The sequence below is a fragment of the Chelon labrosus genome (genome assembly GCF_963514085.1).
Source record: "Chelon labrosus genome assembly, chromosome: 19".
Lineage (NCBI taxonomy): Eukaryota > Metazoa > Chordata > Actinopteri > Mugiliformes > Mugilidae > Chelon > Chelon labrosus.
Genome location: NC_140352.1, coordinates 23,933,769 through 23,961,612, shown reverse-complemented (window position 1 = coordinate 23,961,612; position 27,844 = coordinate 23,933,769). Strand labels below are relative to the sequence as shown.

Sequence of the window (27,844 nt, the reverse complement as noted above, 5' to 3'; positions counted from 1 at the left end):
ATTAGGGAAAAGATAAGGACAGGGAGACTCTGTAGAACATCGCTAGAGAAACCTAAATATGGCAGTTGACAGTCACTGACAGGTCTGTCAACTGTCAACAGGACAGCTGTATGCCTGTGTCTGTGTTTGTATTTAATAACTGCACATATCTTACCTTTGTGCTTGCTGTCTGCATTCCAGGGTTGACCTGGAAGGAGTGCATTGCTCAGTGTCCTCAGGGAGTGGTTCCAGCTTGCCACAATTCTGAGGACACAGTCACCATCTCCGGCCCTCAGGTCAAACAATCTATTTATAACAGACAAAGAAACTGAATTTCACTTGCTTAGCTCATTCTTGTTTTGCTACATACTCAGCCAGCAACAGCATTGTTTCTAAAGTGCATATGACTTGACATAATGAGCAAGCTTTTATTGGGTTCATTAAATAGAGGTTTAATTCCAGCAACCTTAAAGAAATGTGGTGGGTAGCCTGTTAACACAGACAAATTATTCGGAAGTGTTAATATAGAGTCACACTTTCATGAGTAGTCATGGGCTGTGAGGCTGCAGCATGATAAAGATTATTATTTAAGGTAGCTGCCTTCCACTGTGCTGGCACAAGGCATTGAAGTAAAAGAGAACAATGGAAGTAGCTTCCATTTTGTTACAACATTATGAGATTAACATAATGTATTTCCCCCCAAATGCCTTGGTCCATCATTGTAAATTCAAATAAAAAATGAGTGGTCAAGGAAGTACGTCTAGCTTCCTAGTTACAAAATTAGAAGACCCTCATTATTAGACTGAATTTACTGAAGTTTTTTGTATGACAAAAGACAACAGGAAGGGAAGAAGTAGTTGGCTGGTAAATTGTTAATAATGATAGCAAAATAATAGGAAAAGTGCCAGAATGCGTTCAAGTATGAAACATCCGCAGAGTGATGTGTCTTGACAGATGTGGTGTGTTTGATTCTCCAGGATGCGATCAGTGCGTTTGTGTCCGTGCTGAAAGACCAGGGAGTGTTTGCAAAGGAGGTTCGTAGCGCTGGCGTTGCTTTTCACTCCTACTACATGGCCTCCATCGCTCCAACCCTGCTGGATGCTCTGAAAAGGGTACGTTGCTTTGCTGGGAAACGGGTTCCCTTTTAAATTGCCCTAATGCAGATCAGTTGTTTGGCTTTGGCCTGTATTTGAATATTACTAAACATTAAAAATGTGATACGTCATCCTGTGTACAGGTGATCAAGGAGCCCCGGCAGCGTTCATCCCGCTGGGTAAGCACCAGCATCCCTCAGTCTGACTGGGACTCTCCTCTGGCTCTGTACAGCTCGGCTGACTACCATGTCAACAACCTGGTGAGCCCTGTGCTTTTCCAAGAGGGCCTCCAACTGGTGCCTGAAAATGCTGTTGTTGTGGAGATCGCACCCCACGCTCTGCTGCAGGTATGCTTAGAATGTCGTTGATAAACCTTTGCACCTCTTTGACTACTTTTGTCAGGTGTGAACGCATTTGAAACAAATAATTAATGAATTAACAAAAGAACTATATGAGTCAGTGGAGCATTTCTTCTATAACTTCATGCTGAGACATAGGAAATGAAGGACATCATCTGACGACAACTGTTTATTTTGTCATTTTTATACCGAAGACCTAGTGTCTGTGGTAAGAGCATGTACTCACCACTGAAAGCCACAACAATATCTTTTACTGAGCTTAAATAAATCCACGAACACATGTGCCTTGATCCCAAAGCTGTCTCCCTGCAGACAACAACAGGTTTGGACATCTCCTCGATGTCTCAACCGTGTCCTGAATATCAGCAGAGATAGTCATAATTTCCTAAGTTGAGACAGCTGTTGAAGGCCTGAAAATAAGCAAAATACTTCACCTAAGATGCCTGATAAATACAGGCTAAGTCTTTCACCTATTAAAACTAATGAAGCTGATTCTGTATGGCCTTGGCATGAAGAATATTATTGGGAGATCATGATATTGGTGGCATCATGATATTGAAGTGCTTGTGTCCTGTCATGATCACCATCTTACTGTATTTCTCATCTGTTTTCTGCACAGGCCATCCTCAAGCGTAGCCTAAAGCACACATGTTGCATCCTTCCGTTGATGAAGAGAGGCCACGCCAACAACCTTGAGTTCTTCCTCTCAAACATTGGCAAAGTCTACATGAATGGGTCAGTAGATGAGTCACTCATTTAGTAACTTGTCCTGCCCCAGTTTTCTGTAGGGGCTTTTCAGTGAAGCCTATCTCCTTCTTCTCTTTTCGCTCCTTCCTGACTGTTAAAATAAGAATTATTTTTACTGCCCCTCTTTAGCATCAACGTGGATAGTAATGGCCTCTGCCCAGCTGTGAAGTACCCTGTGCCGGTTGGTACCCCTCAGATCTCCCCCTTAGTGCAGTGGGACCATGCTCAGACATGGGATATCCCCAAGGCAGAAGATTTTCTTTCTGGCTCAGGAGGGTCCAATTCTTCCACCGTCTATAACATTGGTGAGAAATATACATCTAGATTGCACATCTTTCCTCTTGTGCCATTTTAAGAGAAGATGTTTAACCCTACTTTCATTTCATTTGACAGACATAAACCCAGAGTCTGCAGACCACTATCTCTTAGGACACTGCATTGATGGGCGTGTCCTCTACCCAGCAACCGGTTACCTGGTGCTGGCCTGGCGTACCTTGGTTAGAAGTCTGGGGGTTGTCATGGAAGCCACCCCTATCACGTTTGAGGACGTGACCATCCACAGGGCTACCATCCTGCCAAAGACTGGTGAGAAGATCAGAAGGACTGTGGGGCTTTGGGCCTTGATCTTTAATGATGGTGGACTGATGAGTTGCTTAATTCTCGGCGTACTGGTTTTTGCATCAACCTGTCTTCTCTCTTCACCTTTCCGTTTCTCTTAGGCTCTGTCCAGTTAGAAGTAAATCTCATGCCTGCCACCAAGAAGTTTGAGGTTTCAGAGAATGGAAACCTGGCTGTCAGTGGTGAGTACCAGTAGAGTCCTTTCAGCGTGTAGTGCAGTATATAAGCTAAAGTGTTTCTTTTTCCTCACATTGATTCCCATTTACATAGTGGAAAATAATAATGGAGCTACTTGGATCAGACAGAACAACATAAACTGTTAAAATGTATAGTAAATTGCTCTGCTTTTTCGCTGCATAAACCTCCAATATTCCTGTGAATCTTCTCTTATGCTGTTATTTTTGGATTTTCAGGTAAGGTGAGCTTTCTGGAGGATGCAGCCCTTGATGCATTCCATAGTCAGATAAGTCAACAAGCCTCCAATGACAGTGACCCCAAAACAAAACTCAAAGCACATGATGTTTACAAAGAGCTGCGGCTGCGTGGCTATGACTATAAGAAGACCTTTCAAGGCATCTTGGAGTCCAACAATGCAGGTAACAGTGACTTTTATTTCTTGCTTTTCAAATCTTGTTTCGATTTTCCACAGACAATATGATCAGCATCTGTAATTTGATTGTCTGTTTCCAGGAGACAGTGGCAAGCTGCAGTGGACAGGAAACTGGGTGACCTTTCTGGACACCATGCTGCAGATGATCGTGGTCGGGCTGCCTGGTCGAAGTTTGCGTTTGCCAACCAGAATCCGCTCGGTGTGCATTGACCCAGCTATCCATGTGGAGAAAGTCTGCGAGTACACTGATGGAAAACAAGGTGTGTGTTAACTTTCTCAGACACAGGTTATGATACAATGTGGGTTGGCTATATGCAAAGAATTTCTCTATGTAGATGGAAGCAACACACTGTCTAGGCTGCTGATCTAGTTTTATTTATTTTTTTGCTCCTTATTAGAAACATGTTTATATTCTGTAAATCTTGAAAGCAGAACTTTCTCCTCTCCTTTACACAGCTGTAGATGTCCATGTAAACCGCAGCCTTGACAACATTGTTGCTGGTGGAGTCCAGATCTCCGGTCTACATGCTACTGTGGCTCCCCGTCGGCAGCAGCAGCAGAGTCCCCCCACCCTGGAGGAGTTTGTGTTTGTACCCAGTGTGGAGACAGAGTGCCTTGCAGCCAATGGGAAACTTGCCCAGCAGCTGAGGCTCTGCAGAGGTACAGATAAACCTGTCATCTCTGTGGCCATTAGGCTTGTCATTAATTTCAATTGATGGCTTTAAATTTGGATCATATTTTTAAATAGTTTAGATTACATGTCCAATGCACATATTTGTAGTATAAACATGTAATAATACAGTGCCTGCACATAGGAGGGTTAGTTGGTCATTAGGCAATTGTTAATTTCCTTGTAATGTTTTTGATACGCTGCTATAACTTTGAAATCTCCTCTATAATTTAATTTAATAATAGTTCTGTGCATTTCCACGGTGGCTGACAGCACAACAAGAAATCATGCCAAATTGCTCACTGGTGGTGAATTTTTCTTTTCATCCAGGTTTAATGCTCAGATTGCAGCAAAAGTTGGCCCCTCATGGTGTGAAGCTCTCCATTCCTGGGCTACAAGAGGAGACTGCTGATCTTCTTCCCGGCCCTGAGCCCTCTAAGCCTGGCCTTGTGAAGCTGCTGACCCTGCTTTGTGATCTGGAGCTAAACGGGAACCTTCACTCTGAGTTGGAGCAGGTGGTGGAGAAGGAGCGGGCGTGTCTGCTGCAGGATAGCCTGCTGCAGGGTCTGCTAGAAAATCTGGCCCTTAGACACTGTCTGGACATCACCATGGAAAACAGTGCCCCAGGCAAGATCAAAGTGTTTGAGGTAAGATAAAACTGGGCAAAAGTCATCCAGATGCAGAATGACTGAATTATGTGAATTAATCTTTATCTCTCTTCACTGTGTGATTCCTGCCAGGCTCTCTCAGACGATGGACAACTCTTCTCGCGTGTGGTACCCCTCCTTAACATCCAGCCCATGATGCAGGTGGACTACACTGCCACAGCGACCAAGTTGGACCTTCTGTCCTCCCACCAGGCCACTCTGGAGGAGCTGGGCATCACATCGGGTCAGTGGGACCCTCTGGTAGGCCCAGCTCCTGGAGGCATGGCGTCAGGGGCAGACCTAGTAGTGTGTAACCACACATGGAGTTCTCTAGCGACAGACCCTGCGCTACTAGTGGAAAATTTGGCATCTGGAGCCAAACAACATGGGTTTATTCTCCTCCACACCCTGCTAAAGGGAGAGACTCTGGGGGAGACGGTTGCCTTCCTCCGCAGTACTGCTCAGAACAGCAGCCAACAACTACTCACACAGGTCAATGGAAACAATATTCAAATCACAAACTGAATAGTGAGATATTCACCCTTCTGTGCATGCTTCATTGGTTTTATGTGCCTTATAGACAATACATTGATGTGGACTCCTTACTTCGATAGATAAGATTACTCTGTCAATATGCATGAATATTTCTCCCTCAAGTTGGTTCAGACGCATAGTTATTATATTCCTAGTCTTATTTTTTAGTTAATGAGCAGATCAGTAAAATCCTCTAATTAATAGAGGGAATGTTTTTCTAATGTCAATTCATTCCTCTTGCCAGGCTGAGTGGGAGAAAGTGTTCACTGAGGCCTCCCTCAGCCTGGTGGCTGTCAAGAAGTCTTTTTATGGCTCTGCCCTCTTCCTGTGTCGCCGTCGGTCTCCAGGCAAGCAGCCCGTTTTCCTGCCTGTGGACAGCACCGACTATAAGTGGGTGGAAACACTCAAGGTGGGTTTCTTGTCCCATTTAGTTTTCAACTTCTACATTGAAACTATAAAAAGTACAGTACATTCAGAAAGCATTCGGTATCCTTTACTCTTTTGACACTTTATTAGTTTGTGGATCCGTGTCCTGTAAATTGATAGATGTGTGAACAGTGTGCTATTTTGTGGATCTGTGCAGAAGGAGCTGATGACAGAATCAGCAGACGCCCCGGTGTGGTTGACTGCTTCTAAAGCCCACTGTGGCATTGTGGGAATGGTCAACTGTCTGCGGCAGGAGCCAGGTGGCAACCGAATACGGTGAGACATATTCTCAATCAGATGTGCTCCTACTAGTGTGGTAGAATTTTGTATTCTTAGTGAAACATGTAAAAAGGGTTAGGGTGGCACATGCATCTAACTCTTGAGTAAATGGTAATTTAATTTATAATTAACATATTTCATGTGCTCTTTCTGGTTTCTGTTCTCTGGCATCAGCTGCTTATTTGTGTCCAATCTCAACGAGTCTTCAGCTGCTCCAAGCCTCCAGCCAGGCAATAAGTCCATTAAGCCAGTGATGGAGAGGGATCTGGTTATGAATGTGTTCAGAGACGGATGCTGGGGCACCTTCAGACACCAGCTTATCACTCATGGTATGAAAATATTGCTTATCTTGAGACCAGTTGGACTGATACATTTCTACTTGTTCCACTACAACCTTTTATATTGCCACAGCATTAAATTATTTCCATGTCAAGACAATTTAACTATGCAGTGGAGGTATAGTTCACATTCCAAAGCTTCTTGTGAATAGACAACTAGTAAAGTTCTTTGACCAACACGTTCATTAGTGATTCATTGATTGGAACTCCTGACTCCAATGAGCGTAGAGGTTCTCACACTACACCCATTGAAGCATTCGTCTGTCTTGTGGTTGTCAGATCTAAATGAAGAGTTGACGGAGGCTGCCTACGTCAACGTGCTGACTCGAGGTGACCTGTCTTCTCTGCGCTGGATTGCTTCTCCACTCCGCCACTTTGTGTCCACCAACCCCAACGTGCAACTGTGCCGTGTCTACTACAGCTCACTCAACTTCAGAGATATCATGCTGGCCACTGGCAAATTGCCACCAGATGCTATTCCAGGTAGAGACGCTCAACAAGGAATCTCGTACTTCCTTTAATAGTATCCCTCAGCATCTAACGTGTAACAGTCTTAGAACATTGAAACAACAATGGTCATGAGGCACACACAATTGGATAACTTCTCAATTTTGTCTTATGCTAGGGGACCAAGCCCTGCAGCAGTGCATGTTGGGTATGGAGTTTTCCGGTCGTGACCCCACTGGTAAGCGTGTGATGGGGCTGCTGCCTGCTAAAGGCCTGGCGACAACTGTGGATGCTGACAAACGGTTCCTTTGGGAAGTTCCCCTCAGCTGGTCAGTGTCCTATTTTTCAATATGCTGTAGGTGTTTATTGTGGACAGCCATTAGCCTTATAACAGTTATACGAATGTTAAAATATGACTTCAAGTTTTATTCCAAATGACAAACAAAATGCAGCTGTTCTCTGACATTCAGTTGTTAGCCAAAAACCTCTAAATGTTTGAAACACTGTAGATAGCAAGCCCAGGAGAGAACAGGGACTTATTGTGGTTGTTGTGGGAAAGATTGTGATCATAAAATGATTATGGACATTTTTATGGAAATATGATAGAAATCACAAATAAAGCAGGGCATTGTTTTTAATGTAGTATACTGTTTATCAAACGAATACATCAGAAATTCCATGAGAAAAGATTTTGATCACATTTAAGAGGTTTTAGCTAATGAATAGTCCTTTTCACAGAGAGATTGACCAGAGCAGTACAATGTCATGTAAAAGCCCCCCTCATTATGCTGCCTTTAGTGTGTACTTAGCTTGTGCTGAGAGACTGTGTCTAAGGGCAGTGAGAACTTGAGCAGTGTGTGCATTCAAGGTGAGGTGGGAGACATGTTTTTGTTGGAAAGTGATGCTTGGATAGTATCTATGTATACAGCATTTCTGTCTAAAGGAGAGCATAATGTGATGCCTGTGTGTGTGTCTGTGTGTGCAGGACACTGGAGCAAGCAGCCTCTGTGCCTGTAGTCTACGCCACAGCCTATTACTCTCTGGTGGTGCGAGGCAGACTCCGCCCCGGAGAGACCGTTCTCATCCACTCAGGGTCAGGGGGTGTCGGCCAGGCTGCCATCGCCATAGCACTCAGCAAGAAATGCAGAGTCTTCACTACAGTTGGTTAGTGTTTAAGACTCTCATACGCTCTGTCATAGTGACAACTTGATCTGTTATGATTTCTAATTCAATGTCCTTTATTATATACGTAAAATGAACTTTCTACCACCAAAATCCAGCACTTTTTTTAATGTTTTTTTCCTCATAATTATGTTTTGTAGATAGTATGAGTCACTAAATCATAATCATGAAATGTTATGAGGTACTGAGTCATAATTATTAGACACAAAACTGGGAAAGGCTTTTTAACCCAAACTCTTTTATGTGGTGTCACTAGGTTCTGCAGAGAAACGGGCCTACCTGCAGCAGAGGTTCCCTCAGCTGTCAGCAGAGTCTTTCGCTAACTCCAGAGACACTTCTTTTGAACAGCATGTTCTGCTCCACACACAGGGCAAAGGTCAGTCCCTTCTAGCTGTAGTAATGCGTTGTCTTCAGTATACTGTTCCTCACACAATTTCTATATATTCTTTCTGCAGGATTTCTTATCACCTGAAATTAAAGGGTTAACCACATGACCAGTTTAAGATGATGTAGCAGCAAGATGCAGTTTCAACTTGTGTAGAAAGTGCTAACTTCAAACTATCTACTGGTTTTTAAATTGTGTTGATAGGCCAAGTAAAACTAGACTTATTATAAATAATTTACGCCATGCTTTTTCCTGAATATTGTCGTCATGTCTGGTGCGCATTTAGTGCAGGAAGAAACAGTCAAAAGGAAAACGCTAGCAAGCGGAAAGTGATGGTGCTCAAAAGAAAAAAAACAAAAAAAACATTACACCCTCTTTCCTGTTGGTGGTAAAATAATCACATCAACCAATCAGAAAATTATATGGTAATGGTTGCTAAGGAAGAGGGAAATGTTGCAGGAGAGACGCCATATACAGTCTATGGAGTGAGAGTTGAGACATTTAGACATTACTTATTGTGTTTACAGTTTAGATTTGCATTCTAAGTTATAAAAATGGTTTGTTAAACATGTTTGTGAAAAAATTACAGTCACACACGTGAGGTTGTGCTGAAAAGAATGACACCAAACAAGGCAAGGTAATCTGTTTTTAAGATGAAAATATAAAGGTAAAACCAAAAGTAGGCAAAAACGGCCAATTATACTATAGTCCTCAGAGGGTTAAGGGAGATCACCTGGTGAATTTTTCAAAGGCGAGCACAAAAACATGTTTTTATTATTAAATGCCTAATTTAGTTTAGGCTAAAGACTCAGATTAAGATCTTCCACGCATTAATTAGACCAATCTTTCATTCAGTTACACTTCAAACAGAACATCCCTGTATCAAGTACACTATTTATGTAACATGTCATGTGTGTGTTTCAGGTGTGGATGTGGTGCTGAACTCTCTGGCTGAGGAGAAGCTACAGGCTAGTATTCGCTGCTTAGCCAGACACGGACGATTCCTGGAGATCGGCAAATATGACCTTTCCAACAACTCCCCACTGGGTAGGAAGCCTCAGACTCACATACTAAAGATCACAGTAACGTGTAGTGTCGCTTCTTCCTTTGATTTCAGAAACAGTCTTCTGAATATTGGAAGACATGTGAATAGTCCAGAATGTACATTCCTGACTATAATTCATATTCATCCAAACTGAAATGGAGAACAACAATGCAGTATAGAGGAAGAGAATTTAGATGGAGCGCTGTCATTAAACCTGGAATGTCCTCATTATTCTGACAGGAACACAGAATATAAAATGAAAGTAACATTGACGTTTTGTTGCTGCTCCTTTTCTGGTTCTCATTGAATCTGTAATTCCTTGAACAGTGTCATATTGTTGTGACCAATGCAGGCATGGCTCTGTTCCTGAAGAATGTGGCATTCCATGGTATCCTGCTGGACGCTCTCTTTGAAGAGGGCAACCAGGAGTGGGAGGACGTGTCCCAGCTACTGAAGGAGGGCATTAAGGGAGGTGTAGTTCAGCCTCTAAAGACCACAGTGTTTGAGAGGGACCAAGTGGAGCAGGCATTCAGATACATGGCTCAGGGCAAGCACATCGGCAAGGTCCTCCTGCAGGTCAGTTTCCTGCTTTGACTTTCAGACTTTGATATACAGAGGGTACAATGGAATGATTCATAAAGTTCATAATAGACCCACTTCATGTGATGATTACTGTAAACTCTAACACTATACTGGTACTTACAGTCTTTTTTTTTTTTTTTGTCTCTTCACACAGGTTCGGGATGAGGAAAAGGGTGCAGCTGTCCAACCTGCTACCCCTCTGTCTCTTACAGCAATCTGTCGCACCTTCTGCCTTTCATCCCACTCCTACATTATCACTGGTGGACTCGGGGGTTTCGGTCTGGAGCTGGGTCAGTGGCTGATGGAGAGAGGAGCCCGCAAATTGGTGCTGACTTCTAGATCTGGCATCAGGAATGGTAAGGCACAACACAAGATCCATAAGAATTAGTCAACTGCATTAGTACACATTTTTGAGAGTGTTTATTTTGCTGACGCCCCAGGGACTCTAAAGAGATCAATGTTAAGGAGGTACTAGGGCTGGTCTTTTCAAGGTACATCAATATACAGTGCCTGGCCAAAAAATAAGTAGCCACCTGAAAAAAAAAAAGGTCACACACACTAATATTTCATTGAACCACCTTTAGCTTTGATTACATCACAGCATTCACTGTGGCATTGTTTCAATAAGCTGAAAGATAATCACCCATGCAGTAATTATCAAATAGGAGGCTCGTACATACACTATATTACCAAAAGTATTCGCTCACCTGCCTTTACTCATTCTATGAACTGAAGTGCCATCCCATTCCTAACTCATAGAATTCAATATGATGTCGGTCCACCTTTTGCAGCTATTACAGCTTCAACTCTTCTGGGAAGACTGTCCACAAGGTTGAGGAGAGTGTTTATAGGAATTTTTGACCATTCTTCCAAAAGCGCATTGGTGAGGTCACACACTGATGTTGGTCGAGAAGGCCTGGCTCTCAGTCTCCGCTCTAATTCATCCCAAAGGTGTTCTATCGGGTTCAGGTCAGGACTCTGTGCAGGCCAGTCAAGTTCATCCACACCAGACTCTGTCATCCACGTCTTTATGGACCTTGCTTTGTGCACTGGTGCACAGTCATGTTGGAAGAGGAAGGGGCCCGCTCCAAACTGTTCCCACAAGGTTGGGAGCATGGAATTGTCCAAAATGTTTTGGTATCCTGAAGCATTCAATGTTCCTTTCACTGGAACTAAGGGGCCAAGCCCAGCTCCTGAAAAACAACCCCATACCATAATTCCTCCTCCACCAAATTTCACAGTTGGCACAATGCAATCTGAAATGTACCGTTCTCCTGGCAACCTCCAAACCCAGACTCGTCCATCAGATTGCCAGATGGAAAAGCGTGATTCATCACTCCAGAGAACGCGTCTCCACTGCTCTAGAGGCCAGTGGCGGCGTGCTTTACACCATTGCATCCGACGCCTTGCATTGCACTTGGTGATGTGTGGCTTGGCTGCAGCTGCTCGGCCATGGAAACCCATTCCATGAAGCTCTCTGCGTACTGTACTTGGGCTAATCTGAAGGTCACATGAAGTTTGTAGCTCTGTAGCAATTGACTGTGCAGAAAGTCGGCGACCTCTTTGCACTATGCGCTTCAGCATCCGCTGACCCCTCTCCGTCACTTTACGTGGCCTACCACTTCGTGGCTGAGTTGCTGTTTTTCCCAAACGCTTCCATTTTGTTATAATAGAGCTGACAGTTGACTGTGGAATATTTAGGAGCGAGGAAATTTCACGACTGGATTTGTTGCACAAGTGGCATCCTATGACAGTTCCACGCTGGAATTCACTGAGCTCCTGAGAGCGGCCCATTCTTTCACAAATGTCTTGTTTCACAGTCTGCATGCCTGAGTGCTTGAATTTATACACCTGGGGCCAGGCCAAGTGATTAGAACACCTGATTCTGATCATTTGAATGGGTGAGCGAATACTTTTGGTAATATAGTGTATTTCCTTACTTAAATCCAGGTGGTGATTTGTTTTTGGCCAGTGTATTTTCACATATATCTTTTCAGATATAGTGACCCAATTTATGTCAATGTAGTCTGATGTTACTTTACATAACCTATTTTTTCTGTGAAGCCGTGCAGAGTAAAACTATAAATATACTCTATTTTAGTCAGTTCCATCTGTTCTTTAAAACAGCTAAGGGAGAATTTTCAGTGCAACATTTCCATAGAGGCACTATTTGAGGCCCTTCCCAGGCAAGGTCATGGATTAAGACAATTAATCATTTCCTGTAGATGTTTGACAGACACAAACATTATTAAACTGAATATCAGAATATCTTTGTAAGTAGTTTCAACACAGTTTTACTTTCTTACTGTTCCTAGGTTACCAGGCGAAACGGGTTCGTGAATGGCAGAGTCAAGGTGTAGAAGTGCTGGTCTCGACCAGTGATGTCAGCACGCTGGAGGGAGCAGAGCAACTCATTGTTGAGGCCGGTGCACTGGGCCCAGTGGGCGGTGTCTTCCACCTGGCCATGGTAACAGTTATTCCCCATATAAATATCCAAGTATATAGTCATGGCCTGTCAGTTGGGTCCTCTCAGTTCAAACCTATAGAAATGGATAGATTGCTATGAGATTTTGTGGAGAAACTTAATACACCAATGAGAGTAACTTGGTAACAAAATCCTGAACATCTCAGTACTCTTTTAATACATAGACACCAAAGGCTGGTCTTGTTGGCATTATTTCTCCAAAACTGTGTCTCCTTTAAAATTTGCAGTTTCATTTCCACTTCAGTCTAAACTTTGTTACTCTGCTGGCTGTGTCACTCTCAGGTGTTGAAAGATGGCATGTTGGAGAACTTGACTCCTCAGCTCTTCATCGATGTTAACCGACCTAAATATGATGGCACCATAAACCTGGACAAGTAAGACACCCATTTACTCCTCGTTCTGGTTAAACTGTGCAACTTTAATCAAGAACTGCTGAACGATTCTCTCTGGATCTTGATGCACCTGTTTCCATTCTTTACCCAGAATAACAAGAAAGCTGTGTCCAGACCTCAGTTACTTCGTGGCCTTCTCCTCGGTCAGCTGCGGCCGTGGCAATGCCGGTCAAAGTAACTACGGTTACGCCAACTCATCCATGGAGCGCGTGTGTGAAAAGCGCCGCTACGACGGCCTACCTGGACTAGCAGTGCAGTGGGGTGCCATTGGCGATGTGGGTGTGGTGCTGGAGACGATGGGTGGTAATGACGCAGTAATCGGTGGCACCCTACCACAGCGCATCGCATCCTGCCTGGAGGTGCTCGACATGTTCCTGTGCCAGCAGCACCCAGTGATGTCAAGCTTTGTACTGGCCGAGAGGACGGTGGTTAAGAGCGAGGCAGGCAGCCAGAGAGACTTGGTGGAGGCTGTTGCTCATATTCTCGGTAAGATGCTGTTCACTGTAAAAGATGAAAGAGAATAGACCTGAAACCACTTGTATGGTCCACTGTAAAACACTGTAAAACAATTTACATCTCATTTGTATTTATTTGAAATATTGATGAAGTCAAACCAACAGAACTCTGACTCTTCACCCTTAGGTGTGCGGGATGTGAACAGCCTGAACGCTGATGCCTCATTGGCTGACTTGGGCCTGGACTCTTTGATGGGTGTAGAGGTTCGCCAGACTCTGGAGCGTGACTACGATATCGTCATGGCAATGAGGGAGATCCGCCAGCTCACCATTAACAAGCTGCGAGAGCTGGCCAATAGCAAGCCAGATGGATCAGATGGTATTTTTTTCTTCTTTTTTTTTTGACTTAGATATAATGAATCAGTACAGTCACATTTGATCCATGTTAATTCAGTCTTTTAAAACCTGCACAGAAAAGAAAGAATTCATTTTTCTTTGCTGTTTCCAACTATCTAGGATCTCACCTTGCTACAGGGAAAAGGGATGGCGTTCGCTCTGTGTTGGACACCGACCTGACCCAGCTGTTAGTCGACCCCACTGACTCCACTGTGATGCCTCTCAACGATGTTCAGAGCCAGGAGAGACCACTGTTCCTGGTCCATCCCATTGAAGGTTCCATTGGCGCTTTTAAGACGCTTGCCTCCAAGCTTAGCGTGCCTTGCTATGGCCTGCAGTGCACAAAAGGTATTCTGCATTTACAGACTAACTTGTTTAGGCTCACACAAGCTTTTCACAGCTTTTCATAGTTTTTTACATTGTGGAACAATACTAAAGAAACTGCATGCACGAGAATGTTACCTGGAAGTTTTCCAGCAGTCTTGAAGGCAGTCAAAATCATCACAAACCATCTCAGTTATAGTTTAGGTCAAGTGATTGTGGACCAGATCATTTCACCTTGTTCAAACGGCACCTACAAAGCCTGGAGGTGTACTCTGACTCATTCACTCTTGAAAAACAAGTGATGGTCCCACCAAGCTCAAACCTGCAAAATGTTTTGGTAGTCATGCTGGTTAGGATTTGCCATTAGTTCTGAATAAATAGGCAACAGTAGCTTGGCATAACCATCTAGATACTATCATTCACCTTCTCTTTATCCCACAAAGAGAGCAGAAATTTCATATTTAGACTTGTTGGACCAAAGTCCAAATTTCCACTGGTCTTATGTCCATTCCTTGTGTTTTACATTGCATTACATCCATTGCCAGTAAATCCTCTGAAGAGCTATGTTGTCATTTGGTTGGATCTAACGCATACACTTAAACTTCTGCCCTCCTTTCATTTTGAATGAGTAGCAAGATAAAAAGTTCAGACTTGTAGTTCCAAGTGGGCAATAATAAGCCATGACATGGTGGCGGTTCTTATGAAAGTTGCCTTCATTTCAGCGTTTTCAGCTCTTGACTTCTTTTGAATTGGCTGACCTGTCTGTCTGGTTGATGTGTATATGTCCAAATGTTTTACTGGTACTGTGCATGTTCTGTATCAAACACACTCTGCAGTACTTCTAGATCTCAGTGTCAGGATATTCTAGTTGTGTTTTCAGGCTCATCTTAGTTTATCCCCTCTGCTCCCTCCAGCTGCTCCTCTGGACAGCATCCAGTCGCTGTCAGCCTACTATGTGAACTGTATCAGACAAGTTCAGCCAGATGGGCCGTATAGAATTGCTGGCTACTCCTTCGGTGCCTGCGTAGCCTTTGAAATGTGCTCTCAGCTGCAGACCCAGAATCAGCCTGTGGAGAGCCTGTTTCTGTTTGACGGATCACACTCCTACGTGGCTGCCTACACACAGGTTAGAAAAGAGATCCACACATCACACACAACATTCAGTGAAAGGAGACTTATCTTGTTTTAGCATTTGTCAGTTACTCATATCAACTGCTCTTTTCAAGGTTCAGATAGTTTTAACCTGAGGAAATAAAAAGGTGAACATTTGATGATGAGGAAGTTTGGTGATCGTATCAAGCTAACTCTGTCTTTGGTTTTCAGAGCTACAGGGCCAAGCTGACACCAGGCAAAGAGTCCGAGGCTGAGACTGAAGCCCTGTGTGCCTTCATCCAGCAGTTCACCGGCATCGAATACAACAAGGTACACGTCCTATGACACATGTACACAAACACATGCTCCCCAAAGAGTTCCATCAGTCAGTCAAATGAGTCTGAAACTGCTTTGGATGGAGGTTTAGCCTTCAGTAAAGGTTTCTGGTGTCTAACAACACCACACCTAGATGTGTAGTTCTCAAGACTGATGGCTTCATATTAAGTGCTGATTGGTAGTTTCATCTCCTCACTTAACAATCATCCCAGAGCAAAAGTAACACTGAAGACTCAAGAAGTGCAAATACAGTACAAATACAGTGCAAGATCAGGGTCGTACTTATTCGTTGCTATATCAGCATATTAGAATATTGTCTTGCTAGTTACCCAGCACTATTCTAGCAGTTGTTTCACTCTTTTATCAATGGTTATTATTTCCTTTTGTTGTACCCACACTTATGTACTGTATGTTTTTTTTCATGTTTTTGAAGAATTACAAGTTTTAATGCTAGCTAACTGTTTCCATTCCTACCATTCCTTCCTCTTCTCCTGCAGCTTTTGGAAAGTCTACTCCCGCTGTCGGACCTGGAGGCCCGTGTCAACGTGGCGGTGGATCTCATCACCTCCAGCCACAACAACATCAGCCGGGACTCGCTGCACTTTGCAGCCACCACCTTCTACTACAAGCTAAAGGCCGCTGATGGCTACGTGCCCACCACAAAATACCATGGCAACGTGACGCTACTGCGTGCCAAAACCAACAGCGAGTACGAACAAAACCTGGGAGCTGACTATAAACTCGGCGAGGTAACATAACACACACATTTGCACTAGCTTCAGAATGTGTTTTTATAAAAACACATTTTTTAAACCTATACATGGTTTTATCATTTTTATCCTTGGAATCTTTCTTTTTATTCCTAATTCTAAATGTTAGCTCTTCTTCTTGAGCCTACATCTAACTGCACAAACTGTAAATATGTGACTCTCTTTACTTTAATGTTGAATCATTTCCGTCTGACGTGTGTTTGTTCAGGTCTGTGATGGCAAGGTGTCTGTCCACGTCATCGAGGGAGACCACCGCACTTTCCTACAAGGAGAGGGCGTGGAGTCCATCAGCAGCATCATCCATAACTCACTGGCTGAGCCTCGGGTCACGGCAAGAGAGGGTTAAACATGCCCATTCAAGCCACACCCAGCGCACCTCCACCTCCACTTTTACACTGATTCCACAACATTCCCGGCATGGTTCACCTTCCTCCTATTAGTTCAGTACCTAGAAATTAGTTTTATCCAGTCAGAATAACGTGGCAAGTCTTTGGACGCAGCACCTGTGCCAGTTTTTTCTAATGTCCCCAACTCATTGGAGCTCTTCACATCTCAGTAGTCGAGCAGTAGACGCCCCTAACCTATCTGGAATATAACTGGAATCCTCTCATGGGGTGAATAAAACATGCTGTGAGTTTGTACATGTTTAGTGAAAAGTTCTGTCATTATGTTTCAGTTCTAATATTATTCTAATCGATTTTCTCTCACAAATCATGAATGACACATAGCTGTTTAAATCATACATATTCATACCACACAACAAGAAAATGATGTATTAGACATTAATGTTAAACTACGTAACACTAAACCATGCGTTGCTTCTGACTGGTGCTTGTGCATGCAGAAGCCCCATCCAAAAACTGTCGAGCTAACCTTTCCAGCTCAGGAGCTTTTAGATTTTTCATGTGAAATAAAAAGTATTGTTACATCCAGAGAACATGGACGGCTTTAGCTCTCATCTACAGAGGGTCACATTTACATTGTAGCAGCCGCCATGCTCTCTGATGGAGTTTGTAGTTTTACATTAGCAACAGGATGGCTAACTAATCTGAGATAGGTCATCTCTCTTTGTTACTGTGTTGACATCCTTTTAACTGAAAAGAGCATCTTTACAAGCATAAACGAGACATAATGCCATAAAACTTACCTTGTCACGAAGGCCATGCAGGAACGTACAGCCTCTGATTCCCAATAGATTACTTTGATTGAACTAGATGTTGCAGTTTGCAGTCAGGTAAATTGCTTACTTCTTTTAATTTAAATCCCTTTATTATCATGTGTAGATGGTAGTAGAATGTCCTAAACTTCCTGGTCCTCCTGGATCTCTAACTGGATCAACTGGAAATAACCTGGCCTAGTGCTGCATGAAAAGCTGGCCCTGGAAATCTAGTGAACAAAGCAATATCAAGTTAGCAGCCCCGTAGTTTTTGTCACATAAAGTAGATGTACGGTTTCTCTCTCACGGCTTATGTGCACAAATGCTGGGGCAAAAGGTCTACTGACCTTGCAGTAAAATCTGACCATTCATTACTGCTAGTGAATAATATATTAATAATGGTTTACTTTATCTGTTTGTAGTTTCTTTAGTTTTTTTTACATTTGTGTCTTTGACAATACGTAAATGTAGTGTTTTTTATTTTTTATTTCCATGATGTCATTCCATTGAATCGACCAGCAGCTGTTTAGATTGTTAAACAGTTAACAAAACCAAAACTCACTTTAACTATGGAAAAGCATCAAAACATGGTTAATAATGCTGCAGAAGCAGAAACAGAATCATGAAGGACAGGCATACTACAGAATGAATGGACTGTATAACTTCACTATGATCCATTCTGGTACATAAGACAGATGGTTTTGACGGAACATGATGAGTAATTCGTTTTATAATGTGGTTCCCAAGTTGTTGTTTTGTTTGTTGTTGTTTTATAATTTGATGTGTAAAGAAATATGTCCATGTTCCCTCATGGTAATGAACTATAATTATGATTTTTCTATCAACTTATAGCACTTGAAACATGTTTGTTGTTAAAAATGACTAACACTGTGCAACTTGGGTTGTGTGCAAATGAACTGTATCGATGTTAATGTACTGTCTGAAATGCAACAGGTAACTGAGATGTAGTCTTAACTCGCTGTCACCATGGTGACCAACGGTACATTATTACATATGGTGCCAGTGGTTGATTATCCTGTCTGGGAAGTAGGTGTTAGGAAACTAACAGAATAAGTTGACGCTGCCAGGACAACAGTGAACCTAGCTACCAGCTGATGTGTTTATTGGTTGCTGTGCTCCAAAACAAATGTTCTGCTGTCTAAACCAAGGTCAGTTATGTAGTTTTAAGGGCCAAACCTGGTCAAACATGTTATTTTGATAGAGCCATAGAGAGTACCAAATGCCTCACTGACCTTAAGGCACCTTCTAAATAGTGGGATCCTCTGTCCTTGGATCTTTGTTGAAACTGTTTACTGAGAGGCTGTATCTTAGAGCTGTCTCTGACTCCATGGACCTCACGTGGTTTCATGACCCCCAGAGACTCGTTCAGTCAGGCTGACCTCTGAGACCTCATATCTGGTCAGTGAAGGGGCAGGTGACTGGAGACAAACGTGGTGAATGATTGCAGTGAGAAGGAGAAGGAAGTGACAGCATATGCTCCTCTTTTCTTTTTTTTTTAAATGTAATATTTCCTGTATGTATTATATTACTAATAAAAGACTCTCACTAAATGACTTTAGGACTATTTGTCTTTTTCCTTAAACCCAGTAAATTAAACATGATGTATGGATTTCTGTTTGAGCAATCTGAATAAGGGAGCACACTGTTAATACTGTATGGAGGACAGAATGACACTTAACAATGGTTATATATTAGGTAGTCTGTTGCAAGTGAATAAAACAATAGCTTGAGTTGTTTTGAAGAAAAATTGAGTTGTACCCTTACAAGAAAAGATTTTATCAGAAGAGATCATTTGGAAGTATTTGATGATATTAATAGGTTAGAAGAGAAGGCTGGGACTCTGCAGATGAGAAGAATCTGTATGTAATGTAGTTGCAAAAGGTTGGAGTTGTGCTGGAACCTTATAGAGTCACCGATCAGCCACAACATTAAAACCACTGACAGGGGAAGTGAATAACATTGACCATCTTATGACAATACAGTGTTCTGCTTTTGGACCTGGTATTCATTCATGTGGATGTTACTTAGACATGTAGCACCCACCTAGACCAGATGGTGGGTCTAGATCCATGTTTTCTGCTCTGTTCAATCCAAACCAGCTGAACAAGACATTGCAATCCATCCATTACAATCACATCTCTCTCCTGCTGCTGTCACTGTTGTTTTCTTGGTCACTTTGGGTCAGTACTCTTATCTCTTCGTCTCTCGTTCTGATCTCCAATATCAGGTCCTCTCTATCCACCAGTGGTTTTCAATAGAAGAACGACATCTTCCTCCTCTGTATGACACTGTATGTCCTAGGAGTAACCTGTTACAGAATGACACATCTGTTAGCCCGTGACCTAGGCCCTTTCTACACAAAGCACATCCTTCCCCTGCTGAGCCACAGAACCAGCTGCTGTGTGATCATGACTCATCTTTTGTTCCTGCTGGCTATGTCTGCCCACACATCATCTCTGGGATCAGGAATGGTGTCAAAAGTTCAAGCTCAGCTGTAGACCTGCCACTTTGTGTAATGTCAGGAACGGGTACCAGCCAGTGTTGACACATGCTGTTTGTTTAACAGACTCCATACAATCAGCATCACCTTCTCTGCTTTCCTCTTGGCCACAGGACTGGAGGTTTCATGACTGAAACGAGACTCATGACTGGCCATTAGACAGAATTCCTTGGAAATAAGCAGTGAACGCACCACAGTTGATAACATGATGTATTTGGTGCCTTGTTTCAGTTTGCCTGATTATGTGAAGTCTCATATTCACTGTCCTTTAACTCTCTGTGGTAGTGTGCAGTGGGGTTTTCATTACCAGGGACACTGTCACATTGTTTCAAAATGTCATTTAACCATTATAAAATGGTTGAAGGGTTTTATTACAAACGGTGGTATGAACAGTATGGTGGAGCCTATCCCAGCTTAGCCCTGTACATACACTGGTGACCTGACCAGGGCGTACCCTGCCTCTGAAACAATGTCTGGAACCCTCTTGTGATGCTCTAGACTCTAGAGGATAAGCTGTAACAGAATGAATAATAAATGAATGAACTAGCAAAATGTTTGCTAACCAGAACATACAGGCCAGGGGCAGGAAGAATCCATGGAAAAAAGAACATTTCCACTTACTAAATAATGCCAAATTCTGAAAGCACATCCACATTCTAAAACAGAAGTGAACATTATATTTAAGCACCGATCAGTCATATCATTATGACCACCTTCCTAATATTGTGTAGGTCTCCCTTGTGCCTAAAAAACAGTTGTGACTCATCAGAGAATGGACATGGGCCTTCTGAGGGTGTCCTGTGGTGTCTGGTAACAGAATGTTGTTAGTGGGGGCCTTTGGGTCCTATGGGTTGAGGGGAGGGGCCTCTGTGGATCATCCCACAGATACTTGATCACTTTGAGATCTATTGAATTTGGAGGCCAGGTCAACACCTTGTGCATGAATGCTACGTCCAAAAGTTTGAATTGTCAACAAGATGGTCAATGACATTCATTTCCCCTGTCAGTGGTCATAATGTTATGCCTGATAGGTGTACTTCGCCACAGTGACCGACTCATACAGAGCAGCCAGGAGAAGAGATGCACATCAACAAGAGGAGGGTTCAGTGGAGAGAACAGAACCAGATTAAAGTCTGTCTGAAGCACAGCACCAAAAACACAAGAACATGCTATGAAAAGTGTTTCAGCAGAACAAAAGAAGCATGGGGCCAATTACAATACAGAAGAGATTTTTTATTTTCATTTGAGAAATACAGAGTATGCACTGAGGGTAAAATATTATTTTTTTGTGAAATGGTTTTATGGCAAACCAGCATTAAACTCTAAGGTCATGGCTACATGTTTTAATCACAAGACCGTCTGAAGAATTTAGTTTTATTAATCAACACTTTTTTCAGACACCTTAATGATAAAAGTGATCATAACTGCAGCTCATAGATGCTACCTGTTAACCAGATTCACTCGTACACTGCTACACTTAACTGCATCACTATTTGACGCTGCAGAAACATTGAGTGAGAAGAACACTAGCATAGTGTTTTGGCTTTGTCAAAGCAGAAAGAAAAAGAGTATGTGAGGATGAAAGCATGTACATCCAACATCCTAACAGCTAACGTCAGCACTTCTTCCTATGTCTGTGTACATGTGTATTTCAGCAGTCTGTGGTACATGGATCTAAATATGCCCTCTGCCTGGACTCTGCTTTACAAATAAAGGTCCAAATAAAGTTAAATAAAGCAAGGTCTTTCTCATTTTTTCTCATGTTGGCTAGAGATATGCAGCCAACACACATATGCCTTAATAAAAACGTTTCTAATGACCGATTATGAACAAGCATTTGTGCACGAAAACAAACCGACAGAGGACCGACAAAGAAACCAATCGTTTTAATATGCCGCCCAGGTCTGGGTTGACAAGCGTGACGTTATCACTCACAAACGGAATGCAGTTCTTAGAAGAAGGACGTGTCTGAGGAGAAGGCCCCTGCCAGTCTAAACTCATCCCTCATCAACACGCAGAAGAGCCGCTGAGGCAAAGCTTTGGAATACGGCGCAGGCCGCGGGACACACGTGCGCAGCAGGATCTCCCGGCCTGCTGGGGGCGGGAAGTCGGGTACTTTGCTGCTTGATCCAGTCGGCTTCCTGTCAAACACCAGTTCATCGTCCACTGGAGCCAGCAGGGCAGCCTGAGGGTGGAGATAAGGTGACATGTTACTAACAAGATAAAATAAAGGCTGATTCTGATCTGTTACACTTGAAGAACTGCAGCCTGGTGCACCAGTTATAGATATATTGTGTAAAATGTATGTTGTTGTTTTTTTGTTTTGCTAGTATGCTTCTTATAAAATATATTAAAAAAAACATGTAAAAATTTGTGCTTGAGTTTAGATGTCATCTGAAGAAATAAGAAACAAGTTGTTTTGGCTTTGGCTGAGCTAAGCATGCCCTGATGTGTGGTTGTCAGTTTTAAATTTACTGGTGAAGCAGGCTGCAGAATTACACCAATCCACATTGGAGTGATGCTGACAGAGAAAAGGGGATTTATTGGAGACACAGGGTCATACAGGGTGAGTATGGTTATATGGGTACTACACTCTAAGGAGACATCTTTGTCCACAGGCAACTAACGGATAATTAATTCATTTCTATGTACGGCTAGCTAGACAATGCTGCAGTAACGCTAACAGTTCTGGTTTTATAAGTATGCTAGACAAACAAGTAATAGCTTCCTTGCTGTTGTAGACATCTACATAGGTCCTCTTTGTTAAGGCTTTTCAAGACCAGAGGCCAATTACAACAGTTTTTATGTTCCAGCTAAGCAGGACTGTAAAGCAGGTATATCAAACAGTCCCAACATTATGACCACCTTGAAATAAATAACCGATTATGTTGTTGACATGGCACCTATCAGGGGGTGGGATATTTTAAGCAGCAAGAGAAGATTTTCTCCTCAAAGGTGATGTATTAGAAGGAGGGAAACAGGCAAGCGTAACGATTTGACAAGGGCCAAATTGGGATGGACGACTGGGTCAGAACATCTGCTGGTCTGCAGTGGTCAGTACCAAGATCCAAGAAAGGAAAGTGGTGGACCAGTGACAGGATCATGGACGGCCAAGGATCACTGATGCAAGTGGGAAGCAAAGGCAGCGTGACGCATTGGGCTAGACCTTGGGACCTGCCATTCAAATGGCAAATGGTACGAATGGTTAGAAGAACACGAAAATGAATTCTAGGTGGAGACTTCAACAAATTCCACAGATCTAAATCCAATCCAGCACCTGTGGGATGTCAGATACCACAGCACACTTTCAGGGGCCTAGTGGAGTACATGCCTTGAAGGTTCAAGGCTGTTTTGGCAGCAAAATGGGGACCTACACAAGACAGGTCATGATGTTATGACTGATGGATGGAGGATGAGTCACTGGACAACCCAAACTGCATGTTTTTAGACTATGGGAGACATCCAGAGCAGTCACAGAATAGTCTTCAGAGAGCCCCTGCCAGCAAACAGGTTCCAACCCAGAACCTTCTCTCTAATGTTCTCTGGATCCACTCACATCAAGTCACTTGTGCATTTGTACATTCATTTATACAAGTCTGGTTTGGGTAATTTAAAATGTATTGAGACTGGCTCCAATACATTAGATCTTTAATTTTAAATCGCCATTCATATTCATTCATGCTATATAATAACAGTTCATGACATTTATTAACCTGTTGTTTCTCTACATATGTGATATGAGTCAAAGATGTGACCCTGTAGACACTAATTAGAAACCTAAATAAGAGGTTCACAACCAAGGTCAGATGGTGAAATTAAATACATAAAAACTAAGAATAAAGTTCCTGGAATCAAGTTTCTGTACCTTGGATATGTAATCTACATGCAAACACATAGAAGACCCCACAAATACATCACTGCAGTAAAAATAAGGTAAAATACACAGAGTCTAAGTCAGACTGAAACTAAGGAAGACATTGTTCCCCCAGTCACAAGCAAAGAAGAAAGGAAAATGGTTCTACTTGTTTCCTGGATAAATGTATCCATCTGTGGTAGGTGAGTGTTAACCAAAACACACAGGCTATCTAATCAAAGCTCACTATGTGCATCAATACTATCATCAATACATCAATACAGGGGCAACAACACTAAAAACTACCACACAGAATATTTAATAGTGCAAACCTCCATGTCACCAAAAATACCATGCTATCAAAGCAGGTCACAGCAGACAAACGTGGGACGAAATGGAGACAAGATACAAACATTTCTGTTTAGATGACTGCAAAGAGAAGCTCTTTCTGTGCTCTCAGTGTTGTCATCTGTTCAATCAAAGTTTTGGAATGAAATGTGGCTGCGGATGTGTGCGTGTTCAGTTCAGATCCTCGTAAGCTCACATGCCAGTTCATTGGGTACGCTAGAGAAAACTGACGCATTCTAATTTAACAGTCCGGCACTGAATCCCCCTTCATGACTGGTAAAATGTTCAGTTGGTGCTGATATAGCATCGGAAATTTGATCATTCTGGGGGCTGTAGTCTGTGGTGTTAAACTGGACTGAATTAAACTCTTAGGTGTTTCTGTTATTTAGCCAAACCGCTGACTAAAACGGGTTGTCAAAATAACAGATAATAGTACTTCAAACCACAGCCTCCACAATAAAAACACAGTTGAATCAACAGCTTCCTCAGTTACTTTAAACTAATGCTGAATACCAGAATCTTCATCGAGATAAGATTTAGTGCAGGACTGTTACATTAGAATGTATTTGGTCTCACTAGTGTACCTAATGAACTGGCAAGTGAGTGTGTTTGCATGCAGTGTGTGGGTATGCCGGTGCATTAAATAACAGTAGTATTCATAAGTGAGTTCAGTATTGTTCATTTAATGCTTCCATACTGTCTATATGAACACGTGTCTATACAATTGCATGAACTTTGCAAAGAGCGCTCATTCTGTGTGTGTGTGTGAATCTTAGAATCTCTCCTTTCATCTCGATTTGGAGGCTGCTATTTATTTTACAGCTACTTCTTACTTACAATGAGCTTTACAATAAAAAGCAGCCTGCTGTAGGAAATTACAATCATCAAAGTGGAGTTTATATGCTAAAACAGGTACAAAGACGATACAGTAGAGGATGGAAAAAAAAACAGAACTTTCTGTTTATCAGACTACACGGTAGATAAGACAGAATTGTTGATCATTTTAATTTCAAGAGGTCTTCATTCAGTGAGACTGCATGTTTGCCTAGGCATTTATTTGTGTGCATGTCGATACGAATATGTTGTTGCGATGTCACTGAGGGACTTTAGAGGAGTAGGGAACAACAGTAGTTGAGAGGAAAAGTCTTATTGCTTGTGGTTACCTCGTCAGTGGTGAAGTCAGCCAGCTTGACGCAAGCAGCAAGGAGAAAAACAACACAAAAACACAGTCGAATGGAGGAAATGTACAACTAAAAAGAAAAAGCACATACTGTATTTGCACCAAGAGGGTCTGGTACACTGTAATGCAGTACATACCTGACCCTCCCGATGCAGGAGCAGCAGAGTTTGACGACAGAAATCTTATAATAAAAAGTATCTGAACTTCGTCAACACTCTCTTTGCTCCATTCCCTACTGTCTGTGCCAACCCAGATATTCTATAAATATAAAATATTTGGTTTCTTTTAATGTGATCAAAATTACAACAAGGGGTTAATAAGAACTGTACTCAATAAACAAAACAGAATAGCCTTTTGCTTATCGAGTCAGGTGTTTCAACTTTAGACTGTAAAAAAAAAAAATAGACACCATGACAGCTCCTCAAAAGTGAAGCCAAAGCATGTAGAGCTCCCCCTGGTGTCTGGCTGAAGTATAGGTCATAAGCTCCACCCCCTCCATGTTAGTGGATAGGGCAAACTGAAACACTAAAATACATGCCAGATAAATTGTTTTCAAGGATAGTTTCAGTCATTTTAGGTAGTTAATATAATGCTGATGTATGTTCAAGTGTCAAATTTTCGGAGAAGTTTTGTTTTAGTTATTTGATGCTTTAAAAACAGGATGTGACAACATGATGATTGACAGTTACCATTGACAACCGCCATGTGACGCGGTCTTGAAGGACCGTGAGAGTAGGACAAATAAAAAATAAAGTCTGTGCAGTGTATAACCCAACATTCCTTTGAAACTGGAGGTAGAGCAGAGCACAAACACCAGTGAGTGAGACGTGAGTGAGACTGAAATGGAGTCTTCCATTTATTTTTTTTTTACATTCTATGGTTTCAACCACAGAACTTCAAATGGAACCAGATGATAGAGTCTGGTGGCTGTACAGAGTTACATGCAGTACAAACAACGTTATCTAGCAGGACTGTTCCAAATACTGAAGCCGTGTTTTTGAACTTATAATTAATTTGGGTGTGAAAGGTTCTGGTCAATCTGACACATTTCAGACACTTGACGTTTTGTACATTTTAAACATCCATAGCTCTGCAAGTAGGCAAGTATTAAAGATGTTTCAGTAAGATCTGTCTCTCTTGTGGAAATGGCCACCTTTCTGCCAGATTAACGAACTTGGAACCGCACAGATACCCACAAGAGTTTGCTGTTAATATTTTTAATATTTCTGCAGCAATGGTTGCAGTAAAGGCTGTTCATAATGTCTTTCTTCAGTGGTAGACACAAATTACCCCCCAAAAATGGGGTCAGATGTCAAATCTGACAGCTTCTAGTATACACAGTATTTCTTATGTTCAATAATTCTTTGATGTAGGAAGCAATACTTTAACAGTAGATTCTGGTGAAGAAGAACAAGATATATGGCTCAAAGTTCAGGAAAAAAAGATAACTGAACTCATTAATCTATGTATGACTAGGGTTTGTTAAAGACTAGATACTCACCTGGACTTGGAGGAAAGCGTTTAGATTACAGGTAAGTATCAGATGAACAACACCCACAGATGTTCCTATTAAAACCCCTAAATCAGTCATTAAGAACTAAAGAAGCTACTTGGATGAAACGTCATCATGGACCCTACATGTCCAGTTGCCCTTGTCTCAGCTTGTTTTTTGGATATACCATGACCTGGATGACTGAGAATCTTCACAGACATACAGCCCTGAATTATTGTAAATTATGTTAAATGTTATAATTCTTGTCAAATTACCTGAATAATATTTTGCTGTTAAGTAACAAACAGTCAGTTTTCATGGTGTTGTATTTATCACTATTACTGTGTATTTGTAAATTGGACATGTCAGTGCAACATTGCACTCCGTTTGATAATGAACAGGTTATGTGATAAGTCATATCTGTCAAGTTCCGTGAAGTCCACAGCTATTAGAAATGATAGCCCAGATTACTGACAGAAATGTAGAACAGCATTGACCACAAGAACACTGTCAGCTGCGGCTTGTAGATGCTTCCTTGGCTAAGAAACTAGTATAAAAAAAACTCAATCAAGACAAGACAGGGGGAGGGGTGCACATAACCAAACAATCCAGTCTTCATTATAGACTTTGGTGTGAAAATGAAACTGTGACATACACAACATGCAGCAGCAACAGTGCAGTGATTGCGTCAATGTGGAAATTCACGGCTTGAGACATCATATTTGCTGTCTCTGTTACAGAAGTACACAAGACTTATGGTATGTCACTGAAGCCTGTGTCTGTAATAATCTGAACAAATGCGGTTACTACAAATCAGTGATGCCAATCATTTTGACTGTGACTGTATCATTTAAGATTATTGGATTGGTGCATCACATAGACTGTAAAAAAAAAAAAAAGAAAAAAAAAGGGAACCCCATGACAGCTCCTTATAAGCATGTGCAGCTCCCCCTGGTGGCTGGCTGCAGTATAGGTCATAAGCTCAACCTCATCCATGTTAGTGGACCAAACTAAAATACTAAAACACACATCAAATAAGTTTTCAAGAAAGTAGTAGTATTAATTAAACGCAGAAGTGTGGGCAAGTCTTTGACAACATGGC

At 42.1% G+C, this 27,844-nt stretch overlaps 2 protein-coding genes across 2 annotated transcripts in view; one reads left to right on the top strand and one right to left on the bottom strand.

Moving 5' to 3' along the window:
• Window positions 1–18,922, top strand: part of fasn (fatty acid synthase) — a 32,567-nt gene extending 13,645 nt beyond the window's left edge. The window contains exons 12-42 of the mRNA XM_084567102.1: window positions 181–275; window positions 957–1,091; window positions 1,217–1,420; window positions 2,052–2,167; window positions 2,309–2,484; window positions 2,573–2,764; window positions 2,899–2,979; window positions 3,211–3,393; window positions 3,488–3,667; window positions 3,864–4,067; window positions 4,408–4,724; window positions 4,818–5,216; window positions 5,503–5,667; window positions 5,842–5,960; window positions 6,138–6,292; window positions 6,581–6,784; window positions 6,927–7,077; window positions 7,734–7,912; window positions 8,187–8,306; window positions 9,240–9,362; window positions 9,713–9,936; window positions 10,097–10,298; window positions 12,258–12,409; window positions 12,710–12,801; window positions 12,911–13,305; window positions 13,462–13,653; window positions 13,791–14,018; window positions 14,909–15,120; window positions 15,318–15,416; window positions 15,920–16,171; window positions 16,401–18,922. Coding sequence (XP_084423228.1) covers window positions 181–275; window positions 957–1,091; window positions 1,217–1,420; window positions 2,052–2,167; window positions 2,309–2,484; window positions 2,573–2,764; window positions 2,899–2,979; window positions 3,211–3,393; window positions 3,488–3,667; window positions 3,864–4,067; window positions 4,408–4,724; window positions 4,818–5,216; window positions 5,503–5,667; window positions 5,842–5,960; window positions 6,138–6,292; window positions 6,581–6,784; window positions 6,927–7,077; window positions 7,734–7,912; window positions 8,187–8,306; window positions 9,240–9,362; window positions 9,713–9,936; window positions 10,097–10,298; window positions 12,258–12,409; window positions 12,710–12,801; window positions 12,911–13,305; window positions 13,462–13,653; window positions 13,791–14,018; window positions 14,909–15,120; window positions 15,318–15,416; window positions 15,920–16,171; window positions 16,401–16,538 — 5,684 coding nt within the window. The 3' untranslated portion in view covers window positions 16,539–18,922. The remainder of the gene's footprint in view (window positions 1–180; window positions 276–956; window positions 1,092–1,216; window positions 1,421–2,051; window positions 2,168–2,308; window positions 2,485–2,572; window positions 2,765–2,898; window positions 2,980–3,210; window positions 3,394–3,487; window positions 3,668–3,863; window positions 4,068–4,407; window positions 4,725–4,817; window positions 5,217–5,502; window positions 5,668–5,841; window positions 5,961–6,137; window positions 6,293–6,580; window positions 6,785–6,926; window positions 7,078–7,733; window positions 7,913–8,186; window positions 8,307–9,239; window positions 9,363–9,712; window positions 9,937–10,096; window positions 10,299–12,257; window positions 12,410–12,709; window positions 12,802–12,910; window positions 13,306–13,461; window positions 13,654–13,790; window positions 14,019–14,908; window positions 15,121–15,317; window positions 15,417–15,919; window positions 16,172–16,400) is intronic.
• Window positions 18,923–21,081: 2,159 nt separating this feature from the next.
• The window catches only part of rab3gap1 (RAB3 GTPase activating protein subunit 1), a 29,882-nt gene continuing 23,119 nt past the window's right edge, over window positions 21,082–27,844 (bottom strand). Inside the window, exon 24 of the mRNA XM_084567101.1 lies at window positions 21,082–22,054. Coding sequence (XP_084423227.1) covers window positions 21,821–22,054 — 234 coding nt within the window. The 3' untranslated portion in view covers window positions 21,082–21,820. The remainder of the gene's footprint in view (window positions 22,055–27,844) is intronic.